Below are 13850 nucleotides of genomic sequence, written 5' to 3'. Positions count from 1 at the left end.
TAAGAGTATGACAGTGTTGAACTCTGTTCCCTGGCCATGAGTCAGTGCCTAAACATATGCCTAGTCAGCCTTAAGACCATGACTAAGTCCAGGCTTAAGCAAAACAGTACTTAATCACGTGAATAACTTCAGTGGCCCCTCTCTTGCATACAGCTAAGCACCTGTGTCAGTGCTTTACTGAACCTGAGCCTAGGCTTTACTGAGCTTAAGCCTGCTAAGCTCTTTCAGATCCCCTTTAACATTAAATCCATGGTAAATTCATTGAAGTCAATGGAGAAAAAACAGTGTAAGTTAGTATTATGTCCTAAAGCAAGAGATTATCTTATATGGGACATTTTTATAAGCCAGACTTGAAACACAGGAAATATCCATACAAGCAAAGATTAGATTTTTTTTTTTTTTTTAATACTTTGCTCTGTTTATTGTGATTTAAACTTTAGCACAGCTAAGGGCAAAGTACCAAAATAGCAGCCCTGGGGTGTTTTATGGAACAGAGGTAGTTTGAAAACTGAAAGTCACAAATGAGTGGGACAGGCAGCATAGAAAGATTTATTTAAGAAACAGAGAACAGATAACAATAATGTAGAGATTGATTTTGCCAACCCTCACCCAGGAAAGCCCAGACTACAGTTCCACAGCAGTGCTCCAAGTTCAGCTGCTGGAAGGTTGTGTCAGGGTTTTGACATGTCTCTGATGGTCTTATGTTCCTTCACTGCCTTCTCCCATTCCTTGCCATTGATATCCTCTGTGACAATGGTCTGCACGGTGCCATCATCCAGGCAATGGGGAGCTATTCCTGAAGAAAGACAGAGTACATAGAAACCTGCTTTTCATAGATAAAGTGTGGGAGATGCCTGCACCACTCTGTGGATGGGGCATCTCAGGGAATGGTACATGCTCAGTCCAGCTATTGCTGTAAGGCTGAGGAGCCTAGATGAGAAACCTGTCACAGGCAGAAGCCCACACATCATAGGTAAGACTGTTTCTTATGGAGGAGCTACAGGTTCAGACTGCAGTTCCAGATGTTTAGCACTTTAGGAACAAACTCTTAAGACACATGCTGCTCACTGCTATCATGTTAGCATCCAATGGAGTCTTTATCCAAGGTTTGCTTGGTGGTAAACTTTGGTTACCACAGCTTATTCTTTCTACCTACCATAACCATCTGGATTAGAACGAGGAGTATAAAAGCTCTGTACGCCACAGGTCTTGCAGAATGTGTGCTGGGCACGATGTGTGTTGAAGGTGTATGTTGTCAAATTATCAGCACCCTAAGCAAATGAAAAGCAATGTAAGTTTTCCACATAAATAGGTGTATTACTTTCTATGGGCCTGTAGGTAAGAAATGTAAAATTTAAAATACTGCCTTCATGTCTTTACTTGAGATGCAGAGTTCTGCATTCATGCTCCTTTTCTGAACCCCTGTGCTTTGTATATACACGTGTCCATAACAGTCAAGTCTGAGAACTGCAAGAGCTCTAACATCAGCTCACTAAATAAGATGCACTAATACATCCACACCAGATGGCATAAAACTCAGCCATTTCCCCCAACCAGCCATAGACAAACTTAGGATAGAAAACTGGCTGCCACTTGCATCTTTGAGGATAACACTGGATTATACTGCTCGTGTTCATGGCCATGCTCTTACATTCTTACTCTACCTTCAGCAACTTGAAACGCGATGCTGGGACAATGAAGTGTCTGTTCTGTTTCTTTGTGCAAATGCTGCAACTGTAAAAGAAAAAGCAGACCTTTCTAGAAGCAGCCAACAAGTTGTAGTACAGCAATCAGATCTAGCATGGACCTCTTGACAACAGAAATCCCACTGACAGCTAAAATGGCTCCTGGTTGGCATCACAGAGGTAAGCAGCAAAAGTCGACTCGTGGTATCAGTAGTGTTTGGCGAAGCACACCCATGGAACAGACTGACCATACACAGCTACGCCGACAAGGTATTCTCCTACACCAAACATTATATGCCATTTTTTCTTCACATATACAACTCTCAACAGACATAGCAAGGACAGACTCTAGCCCTGAGAAATCCATTTAATCTTTCAGACTAGGCTTTGCCAGTTTTGCTAACATTAATTACCTTGCAAACAAGAAAGTAAGGTTCAGAAGTTCACCCATGAGCTAGAAGCAAACTAGTTGCAGGCAAAGGGCGATCACTATTGAAATCAGATAGTGTTGTAGTTTGAAGCACATGTGGTCAGAGATGTAATGTTCACTTGAGAAAACCAAGTTAAAAAAGGATTGATGTGCTTTGAGCACACTGCACTTAGAGGAAACATAAAGCAGACAGCTGAACACCTGTATTCATTAGATCTCTCCTGACACTTTCTGCGGGAGCATGGGTGTTAGACCTGAAGTCCTACCCAAAGAAGCAGCACCTGAAATCAGAAGCAGCACTGCTCCCATATTGGATCAGGACATAATTAGGGGTATACCCTATGGAAACAGCTCAAAGGATGTTCTGCAGTTGTGTCATCTTCTTTTAGCTCTAAGGTATTGATTGGAAAAGCATACGAGCTTATATTCATCTATGAGAATAAGGAACAAAAAAAAACTCACTTGCAGTTAAAAACATGCAGATCTGCTGAAGCCCAGACCTCAAAGCGGATGGCTCCGCAGTGACAGCCTCCTGTGTGTTTGACCAAACCTCTGTATTCACTGCAGAGAGAAACAACAGAGAGATTTTGTGATGATATTTTTTTTTGGCCAAGAAAACAGTAAAGCTATATACTACATTATTCAATTCTGCTTTGAGCAATTGCAGAACACCAGAATATGTATCCACTCAAATGTATTTTAATAAAATGTGCCAGAGTGACGTAGAGAATGGCTTTTGTCCTCTGCAGCAATTGCTTTTCTGATTTAATTAAAATGGTGAAAAGGAAAGAAGAGCAACAGTTCAAGTAAAGTATACTCCGCATGCAATACAAAACATATGCTCCCCTGCCACAGTCCAGGTCAAAATGCTGACCCAGGCTACAGCATTACCTGTGCACAACAGTACATAGAAACGAGTGGTATTATCACAAGACCACCTTCTGGGAACTGGGAACTGAATTTTCCCACAATTTTCGCACAGCTGCTCCAGCACTACTAATATTCCTCCATTTAAAAGCTGGGAAAAGCAGCGACAAGTGGATTCTACGCAATGTTTGAAATTCATTTTATTTTGTATTGTAATTGCAGAGGAACTTCACGATCATGGAATTTCTGAGCTTGTGCTTCTCCCTCTCCCCTAGGACGCCTCCATAGCAACTGGGCAGAATCACCATGCTAGGTCAAATGCAAAATGCAAAGGAAAAAAGCTTTTCATTTCAGATTTTCACTCCCACGGACAGTTAACTGATTACAGCCCGGTGACGATGTGCTGTGCTCTGGAAAGAGCGAGCACAGGAAATGGGTGGAGATTTAGAAGCTGAGCCTCACTGATCCCGCACGATGCCCCCAAGGGCATTTTTGATGGGAGAGCCCTAAACCACAGGAAGCTTTAGCATAAAAAGCCACTTTCTCCGTGGTGCGTGTGGGGGACCCCCCCCCCCCCCGCCCTTCTTTGCAGCTTTCCCGTGTTTACTGCTGTGCAAATGCTGCCAAGAAGACGATGATCTAACGGGGGAAGGAGCCGCCGGGCAGGGTGGCTCAGCCTGGAAACTGCGGGAAGAGCCGCCCCGGCCCCGTACTCACTAGGCGTCCAGCAGCAGACGCGCCGCCTCCTCGCAGCTCAGCCGGTGCAGCTCCTGGAAGGCGGCCCAGCGCCTGCTCTGCGCCCCCAGATTGAAGGTGCCGGGGGGCTCTGCCTGCGCCCCCGGCCCGGCCGGGGATCCGTCCGCCTTCTTCCCTCGTCCCCGGCGGCTCCCGCCCGCGGGGGAACTGGCGGCCGCGCTGCCCCGCCGGGACCGCCGCGCACTGCCCGCCGTGGCTCGCCCCATGCGCTACCGAGCGTTGTTGCGCCGCGCCCGCCAGGGGGCGCCGCAGTGTCGCGGCGCCGCGCAGCGGGAGCGGGGGTGTCCCGGGGGGGCCCGGCCCGGGTCTCTCTGTTAACAGCGGGGCCGCGGAGAAGGCTCCGCTGTCGGCATCGACCCCGTCTGCCAGCTGTAACGGGGGACGGCTGGGGGGGGGGGGGGCGGAGGGGAGGTGGGCACCGTGAGCGAACAAAACTGGAAATCACGGAAAACTCGGCCCACGCTGTTAGCAGGTTTGCCCCAAAGGAAAGCAGGCTCGCCTCGTCCTTGTAAAACCCCTTGTAATGCCAGTTATCCACGAGCATTAGCATGTTTTTCCTTTAATTATAAACATATGATGCCTCACGTATTCAAGAATGTCAAGGTGCTTTGCAGACCTGAGGTGCTATTAAAAGCATATTGTTTCTCATCTCTGCTATGCACCCGCCCTCATTGAGAAACAAGACTGCTGTTTAACAATACTGCAGCATATCACGATGCAACTTCCGGAAGTGTATTTAGTCCTTCCTGAGGTTTGAAATCATTATGGCAGCCTTGCAGAGAAAGGGGTTCTAACACGATTCCCACTAGACAACAACTCACAAATTCTGTCACCAAAGTCTTAAAAAGGAAAACGATCAAGATAGTACATAGCTTTAAAAAAAAAAAGCTTAGGAAAATGTGAAAGCACCCCTCTAGTGGTAAATATCTTAGAAAAGGTTGTTCCTGAACATCTGAAAGACAATGCTGTTTCTCAAGTAAAACTATTCAATGCAGGGGACAAGTACAAAACTTGTAGGTGTCCAACTCACATTTGGCTGGGGGGGGGGGGGGGGGGCAGAAATCAGTCGAAGCACGAATCTTTGTGCCCAGTGTTGCAGGATTGGAAATTTATTTTGTTTGAGTTATAATCAAGAATTTATATTTTCAACAGGACTTAATGTCTTGCTCTTCTCAAGAAGGGGAACAGGGGAAGATGTAAACAAGTGAGCTAACAGTCTGTTGTGGGGTAGAAGAAGCACCAAAGGGTCATGTCTCAGCCAGGAATATAGCAAAGCAACTGGACAATGATGAAACAGCTATCAGCACTCTCTGGTCTGGAAAACAGCTTTAAAAACATGCGACAACAGTGTGTAGGCTGCCTCCTGAGATGGCACATACCAGGACTCGCATAACAATCCTGTGGCTCAGCACCTCTCTTCTCTGATGATAGGAAAGGGCACTGAGTTACAATTTCCTGTTATTCCTCATGTGAACCTCTGTACTGGTTACTCATCCTAATGGAACCATTTTAATACACCATACGTGACAAATTCTGGCCCATGCCAGCATGTTCATCTGTAGCTCCTGATCTGAGCCACTCCCAGATCTTTAGTCACAGTAGATTTCATGTTACTCACCTTATATTTTGGGAGGAAAAGTCACTGAAGTGAAACTGGAGACCAGGAACTGAAACGGAGCCTATGCAGTTTGCAGCATGGATTAATTTGCCTTCAGTGTTGGGTACGGCCAGCAGCAGTTGAAGGTTTCAGCCTACATGGTCTGTCCTTTTCTAAAAACAGTTAACTGCACTAAACTGAAAGCCAGAACATATTTTAGGAGCTTGTTAGCAATCAGTTCACACAAATGACCTCCACTCTGCAAGACAGGAGACACTAGCGCTTGTAGACTCTCAAGAAGCAGTTTCAGTGAGAAAACTGCAGTGGCTATCCAGTCCATGTAATATCTGCAGATCTATCACTCTCTGTGCCCCTCCACAATTAGTTCAGCATATTTTAAATGTAGAAAGCATTTTGAGAAGTTAAAGTCTGTTGCCCTATGACGTTTCAGGATAAAGAACTGGAAGACAAAAATGGAAGAACAAACTGCAGTTTTGTTTCAGAAGGCTATAGTAAAGCAATTCTTCCTCTTTCATTTGTTTTGTATTTTATTACAAAGGACTCTTAAAGCTCAAAACTGTGTCTCACATAAATAATCAATTCAAGAGCTTTATAGTGGATCTCTGGCTGATTATAAATTTCACTGCTATTCTGGTTTGCAAGCCCTAAATTTCAGTGGTTGCATACTGTATTGTCAGTGTACCTGGGCGGCAGGTGTTTCCCAGTGCCCAAAGAGTTAACAGCTTTCCTTTCACTGGTAGGTTACTTCCAAATCTGATGCAATGTTTGGCAAACTTTAGTAGAAGCCAATAGCTTGATGAAGAATGCTTTTGCTCTTAAGCTTCTGAGACAAAATGGGGAAGGAAGAATTATTCAGAAAGATGATGGGATGGACAAGAGGAAAAGTCCAGTAAATCACTGTTTGTTCTCTTTAGGTGTCTTGTGATATTCGAAGTTCAACAGCTGACGTGTTTTAATGTTAAAGTACAAAGATGTTTTTCTGTGCCATCTCAGCTCTGCTTGTATAACAGTGACTCAGCTCTGCAGACCTGGGTTGCAGCCTGCATTGAGATTCTGTCTGCAAGGGTATTTTCATCGCAAAAGCAGCACTGAAACTGTTTGTGGGTTAAAGAGAATCAGGAACTGTGGATGCTTTTCATCTAATAAGCAGGGAACTAGCAGCAGTGTATAGCTAACACCATACTTGAAAGAACTGAGGTAGTTAAAACTACATAGTTTGTGCAGGGGAGAAAAATGTCAGGGCTTGGATTTTAGTCTTACTATTGTGGAGGGGGAAGCATTCTGGACATTCTCCTTGCCATCAAGGGATCCAAGCTGGATCTGAAAACAAAATACAGGAGGTATCACCTCTGGGCCAATGGATGAAGGCTGTTCAGAATGGCCTTGACAGTGTTTGGTTTTGTTCACTGTTAAGAGGTTCTATTGAAACATATTAATAATGATTAGCAGCGTTTTAGGACTTATTTCTTCTTTCTGTTTTTCAAGGTGTTTCTTTGCTATCCAGCTGGAAAACCTCACCCCAGAAGCCACATGCTAAATCAGCTCAGACGCAGCAGAGAGAACGTGAACAAAGAGAGCTCCTTCACTGCAGTGCAGCTTGGAGCAGATCCAAAAGACTCACACGCAGGAGGCAGACTGAAAAGATGCAGACAAGTAATTTTTAGAATAGACCTAGTTATTAATTGTTGCTTTCACTGGCATAATATGCAGACACAAACCTGTGATTTTAGGCTGATGGTGTCTTTATAAAACGCCCTTTAGAAGTCTCCTTACATCAGAAGCCTAGTGAATTGCCACATGTTCCTCTGGGTCATTTAGACCTACAAAGACGTGCCCAAGCTTGTTTATCGTGGCAGCACAGATCTTAAGGCTGTATCCCATGTGTCCTGCGAAGTCAAAATATGCTTTTTGACAAACAAAACAGGGTGACAGAGGAGTATTGCTCATTTTCCTCTTTTTACTACAAATCTGGCTATTTGTTTTTCTTAAGCTTTCAGCTCCTGAAGTTGGCATCTTATTAAAAACTTTTTTTATTTAAGGTATTTTTAGTGTAAGGCTTAAAAAACAAAACCCAGATAGTTGTCTTTTTTTGGTAATCTCATAATATTACAGTCAATCTCACAGTACTTTGAATTGTGGCTATTTTTGTAACCCTTGAGCTTGGCAGTACAAGGACAAGCAGTAACATGCCACAGCTCTATTTGTCTTGTGGCTGGAACTTCAGCAAAGACTGGGCCTTATTGCAGTGTTACAGGTTTGGGGAGAAATATTTATCTCCACAACTGTAAACAGGTAAATATAATTAAATATAATTATCTTGTGTCATACACAGTGAGAGAGACCTGAGGTAGGTATGAGTAATATTATGAGATAGGAATATACATTGTTTTTTCCCTGTGGCAAGTAGCCCTATTTTTATCTGAACAAAGGAACAGTACTGAACTTGCTACACATACTCAGATCGCCTGACTGGCTGGCTGTCCCAGGTTAAACCCTTGTAACTAAAGATAAACAGATTGCCTCATTTGACATTGCTTATGTAGAAATGATAATGCTGTTGCTAGGCCATTAGTGTACATAAAAAACAGACTCAGCTTGTGTTCTTGAATGTACAGATTCGTTGGAAACATTTCTTTGACCCCAGATTCTTCTCTTCTGAAAGTAGGTTGCCTTGTACTACTGCCCAATGACCTACTTTTGAAACCACTTGGAAAGAAGTAGTGTTCCCAACTGCAGGCCCCATGCCCTGGCAAAGGCTGGAACTACCTGTGCAGTCAGGCCAGTCACAAGACACAGATTTCTTTTTTCAGCTTTGCATTTATTTATATACAGTTCACAGTCAGCTGCTTGATGATTCTTATTCACCAAGAGCTACTAGAGGAAAAGTGGCATATAAGTTAAATACATATGCTTTGTACAACCACAACAGTTACCACACCATTTAAGAATAAACAGATCTCCTTTGTCTGTATCAAATTCAGGTAGTAAAATATTTTCTAAAGAAATTTCTGCGGTAAAGCTGAAATTCAGTAAAATGAAGTCACAAGGCCATCACCTCCGGCTTGGGAGATTGTTCTGTACACATAATGTTTGAAAATGAGGCAGAATCTGGCCTGCAATATATAAACACTGCATTCTGACTTTAAAAAGAAGTCCCTTTCAACTTGATAATCATTATCATTGAGGTAATATAAAGAATCTATGCAGATATGAAGTGTGTAACATTCAGGGCATGAGTTTACCACACGGAAAAAGCCAAGGGACAGGAAAAGAGGTACTTAAGCTCTCTGTATTCAGCCTACCCCCCCAAAACGAAAGAGGTAGGCTCTGTACAGGCATGTAGATGGCTATCGCAGATTAATAGTTAGGAGAATTGAATGAATCCAGTCAGTGGAGGCTAAAATGCTAATGGTGGCCTGTGTAGAGTACCTTGCCTGCAGGCTATGTAGATTAGTTTAATTCTGCTAGGCCCTGGAGTTGTGTGCACAAAGCCTAACTCTTTTGTTTCTCTCTTTTGACAGAGGGATAACTGAGGAAAATAATGAGGCTTTTTGCATGGAATTGATGAATTTAATCCATAACTGTTTTTAAAATAGAGTCTGCATTCCGTGTCAGCACGTTGCTGCCTGCAGTTGCTTTGGGTAACGTCATTTCCCTGAAGAATCAAATTTTCAGGAGCCATTATTAACAAGGTATTTAAAGAACTACCCATGGTAGACCCATCTTATTGGGATTTTATGCTGATCTGTTGATTTGAATACTTACAACAGAAACTGAACAACAATAGTGAAAGCAGATTAGTCATAGGATTTAGCCATACTTCAAAAAAAACAAAGGAGGGCTCCTGTGTCTTCTGGTTTACCCAGAAAGGAAAAAAAAGACAGAAATTTCTCCTTCTCCATCTAGAGGGACATTAAAAAACAAAGACATGCACACTAAAATCCTTAATACGAGTCTGATGTGCTCAAACACAGGCTAGTCTTTAGATGAGCCTGTGGTTAATCTCCAGCTTAACAGATGTAGCCTTTCACATTTCTAAGTATTAGTTACTCGTGGCCTTCCTCTCAGGACTCCATGGTATTGTTTGGCTGAGGGACACAGTTCCTGGAGCAGTGCCTGGGATATACAGCTTACACAGGCCAGCCTTGGAGGAAACATTTAGTCATGCTGGCACCATGCAAACAAAACGAACCTACTGGAAACACCGAGCAAAACTGGCCACATAAAGAAAACAAATGTGATATTGCCTACATCTGCCTTTTGTCCTAAATTCACGTAGCTAAATAATATTTCCAAGGTTGGTTATTGCCATGGAGCTGTCTCTGAACTTCCCAGTTACCATTTTGCTCTCTTCCTGTTTCTACACTGTGAATAATTATCGTTGGGACGATTTATTTCCTTTTTACTGTAAACCAGGAGGTGCTAGCAGACACAAGCCCTGTTAGGGGAAAGGAACGCAAAAGGGTTTTGTTGTTGTTGTGGTTTTTTGGTGGTTTTCTGTTTTTGTGTTTTGTTTAGTTTTTTTTTAAAAAGGGAAATAGAGTAGCTCCGTACTGAATCTTGCCATTCACATATGTGGTCATGCTTTGTGAGTGGAGGCTGTAACAGCAAGTTTATCCGTCTTCACTGAAGGAGCTAGTAGCAGGTAGAAACACTGCCACATAAAAACCTTTTTGGATTTTGTGTACTCCAGATATGATATGAGTTCAGAGTCAGTCTGAAAGGTATAATGAAGCTTAATTAACACAAAGCACATTTCCACATCAGTTCATGGAAGGAAGTTGCTCCATAATCTCATCAAAGCTTTCTGTTCTGAAGGCAAGTAAACAGCCATTTGAATTTCAAATATCAGCATTTCATCAAAGGGCTTGTTTTGCAACCTCACATTAAGGAATTGTCAGCTGGCTGAAATTGGCTCAAAGGGCTGCTCAGGAAATGGGCCGCATGACGAGGGGCACGCTCACAAGTAGCAAGTGTGACACACCAGGAGTCACCAACCCTTGCCTAATACCTAAATAACATCTTTCTTCCAGCTTTGCTAACTCAATTCTGCTCTTCCTGGCTTTTCCTCACAGCCACATATGACAGGACCAGCCCTACAGACCACTCCAGGCCCTGCCATAAATGCTTCATGCCACCCCCGGGAAGGGGGTCAGTCAGATACACTGGTATCTCTGTGGGTCAACAAAAAGCTGGCACCAAGGGTAACCCCTCTTTCTCCAGGCCACTTCCTTCTCCCCCAGTCCGTGCCAGGCTCCTCCCTAAGCCTTGCCTGGGGCTGAGACAGGGGCTAAAAGAAGCGCCCCAGTGCCAGCCCCATCCCTGACCCTGACGGGAGAGCTCCGGCCGCTTCCCCCTCAGCAACCCCCTCCCGCTCTCGCCCCGCCGGCCAGTGCTGCAGCGCTAACCCGCATGCGCACAACCCCCTCCCCGCCGAAATCTGCCTCCGCAAGGCGGCTCCCCCCTAGCAACAGCGCTGACCTCACCGCGCACCAATCAGCGCCAAGCAGCACCCGAATCTTCCAGAGCTTTCCTCACAGCCGCCCCCCCTCGCCCTTCTCTAGCTTCCCCCCGGATCAACCAATCAACACCCACTCTTCTTACTGCGGCACCAATCAATGTCCAACTTCCCGTTCTAGTTACTAGCCGCTTCACCGCGGCTGCGGATCCATCCGCACCCTCAGAAATTTCTGGATTTTTAAGGGTCTGAGGTGCCACACTAAGACTGCAGGACCCCTTTGCCCCCTGGAAGAGTGATCGGAGAGGACAAAGGCGAGTATTTTTCATAACAGTGGTTTTTTACTTGGGACTACTTTGGGAGGCGGATGGACACCTCAGCTTACGAGGGCGGGGCCGGTCTGGCAGGAACCGCATAAATGCTGGTGGGACTGCGTCACGCAGTAGAGTACAGCTGCGGCGGGACAGAGCCTTCTTTTTTGGTGTGCAACGTTCAGGGCCGGAGACGTGAGTTGACTGGTGGGAGAGTTTGGGGGGTTGGAAAGGGAAAAACAGGGTGATTTTTCTGGGTGGGTGTGGGTGCTTGTCGGGCAGTATTTTTTTGTTGGGGCGGGGGGGGAATTGCGTGGAGTCTCGTTTTACTCTGAACTGTGTCGCTGAGAACTGGGGGTGGGGTGGGATGAAAAAAAAAAAACCCAAAGTAAAATTGTTACCTTAGGAGAAGGAGGTAGCGTTAGGGTGAAAATGGCGGAGGCTGTGTTTGTCTTGCCCGGAAGCAGGTTGCTGAGTCACTGCCCGGGGGTGAGCAGCACGGTGTGCTGTTGTCGCAGTTCGCCACCGGGAGGTCCTGCTGCAGCTGTGCGGGAGGCTGCAGTGGTGCGTCCCACTGCCGCATTGCTGCAGTGGGGATGGGGGGGGGGGGGGTAAGGGAGGGTCTAGGAGCCGGCTGGGGAGAAGCAGTGTAAGGAATCTGTTACAGGAACGTAGCATACCGAGCGTCCAAAAGAGGTTTAGTTAGTCAAGAACAAAGAGTTGGGGAATGGTTGTAGAAAATGTTAATTAAAAAAACACTAAGTAAGAATCTTAACTGGTATTTATATAGTGTGAAATAGCAGCCGTAATCCATTTATTTAGAAATTGTTAAAGACTGTACTTCACTGAGTAGCTAAAGCTGAAACTTCCATATGTTTTGCAGTTCAAAATGCAGATCTTTGTGAAGACCCTGACTGGCAAGACCATCACCCTTGAGGTTGAGCCCAGTGACACCATTGAAAATGTCAAGGCCAAGATCCAGGACAAGGAAGGCATTCCCCCTGATCAGCAGAGGCTGATCTTTGCTGGCAAGCAGCTGGAAGATGGTCGCACCCTGTCTGACTACAACATCCAGAAAGAATCCACCCTCCATCTTGTGCTGCGCCTGAGGGGTGGCATGCAGATCTTTGTGAAGACCCTGACTGGCAAGACCATCACACTTGAGGTTGAGCCTAGTGACACCATTGAGAATGTCAAGGCCAAGATCCAGGACAAGGAAGGCATTCCCCCTGATCAGCAGAGGCTGATCTTTGCTGGCAAGCAGCTGGAAGACGGACGCACCCTGTCTGACTACAACATCCAGAAGGAATCCACCCTCCATCTTGTGCTGCGCCTGAGGGGTGGCATGCAGATCTTTGTGAAGACCCTGACTGGCAAGACCATCACCCTGGAGGTTGAGCCTAGTGACACCATTGAAAATGTCAAGGCCAAGATCCAGGACAAGGAAGGCATTCCCCCCGATCAGCAGAGGCTGATCTTTGCTGGCAAGCAGCTGGAAGACGGACGCACCCTGTCTGACTACAACATCCAGAAGGAATCCACCCTCCATCTTGTGCTGCGCCTGAGGGGTGGCATGCAGATCTTTGTGAAGACCCTGACTGGCAAGACCATCACCCTGGAGGTTGAGCCTAGTGACACCATTGAAAATGTCAAGGCCAAGATCCAGGACAAGGAAGGCATTCCCCCCGATCAGCAGAGGCTGATCTTTGCTGGCAAGCAGCTGGAAGACGGACGCACCCTGTCTGACTACAACATCCAGAAGGAATCCACCCTCCATCTTGTGCTGCGCCTGAGGGGTGGCATGCAGATCTTTGTGAAGACCCTGACTGGCAAGACCATCACCCTGGAGGTTGAGCCCAGTGACACCATTGAGAATGTCAAGGCCAAGATCCAGGACAAGGAAGGCATTCCTCCCGATCAGCAGAGGCTGATCTTTGCTGGCAAGCAGCTGGAAGACGGACGCACCCTGTCTGACTACAACATCCAGAAGGAATCCACCCTCCATCTTGTGCTGCGCCTGAGGGGTGGCATGCAGATCTTTGTGAAGACCCTGACTGGCAAGACCATCACCCTGGAGGTTGAGCCCAGTGACACCATTGAGAATGTCAAGGCCAAGATCCAGGACAAGGAAGGCATTCCTCCCGATCAGCAGAGGCTGATCTTTGCTGGCAAGCAGCTGGAAGACGGACGCACCCTGTCTGACTACAACATCCAGAAGGAATCCACCCTCCATCTTGTGCTGCGCCTGAGGGGTGGCATGCAGATCTTTGTGAAGACCCTGACTGGCAAGACCATCACCCTGGAGGTTGAGCCTAGTGACACCATTGAGAATGTCAAGGCCAAGATCCAGGACAAGGAAGGCATTCCCCCTGATCAGCAGAGGCTGATCTTTGCTGGCAAGCAGCTGGAAGACGGACGCACCCTGTCTGACTACAACATCCAGAAGGAATCCACCCTCCATCTTGTGCTGCGCCTGAGGGGTGGCTGTTAAGTTATTGTGCATCTTGCTTGACAAGGTTGCCAATAGCACTTGTGTTTGCACTGTAGTTTAATGTCTTAATATTAAGTTAAATGCAAGGTTAATGCAAGCTTAAGTAACTGCTGAACAACTGTCTGTTGAAATGCTAATAAAGTTTTCTGTTGCACATTACAAATTGTGATCTGTTTTGGTTCAAGCAAGTAAAACTGGTGTATTTAAGTGATGTGCTTACTTTGGCTTTCTTCC

At 45.8% G+C, this 13850-nt stretch overlaps 3 protein-coding genes across 8 annotated transcripts in view; 2 read left to right on the top strand and 1 right to left on the bottom strand.

Moving 5' to 3' along the window:
* Positions 1-13850, top strand: part of LOC128148818 (transient receptor potential cation channel subfamily V member 2-like) — a 33077-nt gene that overhangs the window by 501 nt on the left and 18726 nt on the right. For 4 of the 5 annotated variants that reach the window (XM_052803094.1, XM_052803093.1, XM_052803090.1 and 1 more), the window contains exon 2: positions 6842-7009. The gene's annotated coding sequence lies outside the window, so the exon portion shown is untranslated. Of the gene's footprint in view, positions 1-1259; positions 1866-6841; positions 7010-13850 lie in introns of those variants that run through there. The other variant, XM_052803092.1, reaches the window with a different exon arrangement.
* On the bottom strand, positions 527-3974 carry CENPV (centromere protein V). The gene is made up of 5 exons (XM_052803121.1): positions 3700-3974; positions 2578-2676; positions 1665-1734; positions 1157-1271; positions 527-796 (listed from the first exon to the last, which is right to left on the bottom strand). Exons 1-5 carry the CDS (start codon positions 3942-3944, stop codon positions 672-674), a joined length of 654 nt encoding a protein of 217 aa, XP_052659081.1. The 5' UTR covers positions 3945-3974; the 3' UTR covers positions 527-671.
* Positions 11085-13779, top strand: UBC (ubiquitin C). 2 transcript variants are annotated; one of them, XM_052803097.1, is made up of 2 exons: positions 11085-11320; positions 12009-13779. In XM_052803097.1, exon 2 carries the CDS (start codon positions 12015-12017, stop codon positions 13614-13616), a length of 1602 nt encoding a protein of 533 aa, XP_052659057.1. In that variant the 5' UTR covers positions 11085-11320; positions 12009-12014; the 3' UTR covers positions 13617-13779. The 2 variants fall into 2 exon arrangements, with proteins under 2 accessions (XP_052659057.1, XP_052659058.1); XM_052803098.1 differs by having other exon boundaries at positions 11314-11332.

This window comes from Harpia harpyja, chromosome 12 (genome assembly GCF_026419915.1).
Source record: "Harpia harpyja isolate bHarHar1 chromosome 12, bHarHar1 primary haplotype, whole genome shotgun sequence".
NCBI lineage: Eukaryota > Metazoa > Chordata > Aves > Accipitriformes > Accipitridae > Harpia > Harpia harpyja.
This window is presented reverse-complemented; position numbering and strand designations above follow the sequence as displayed.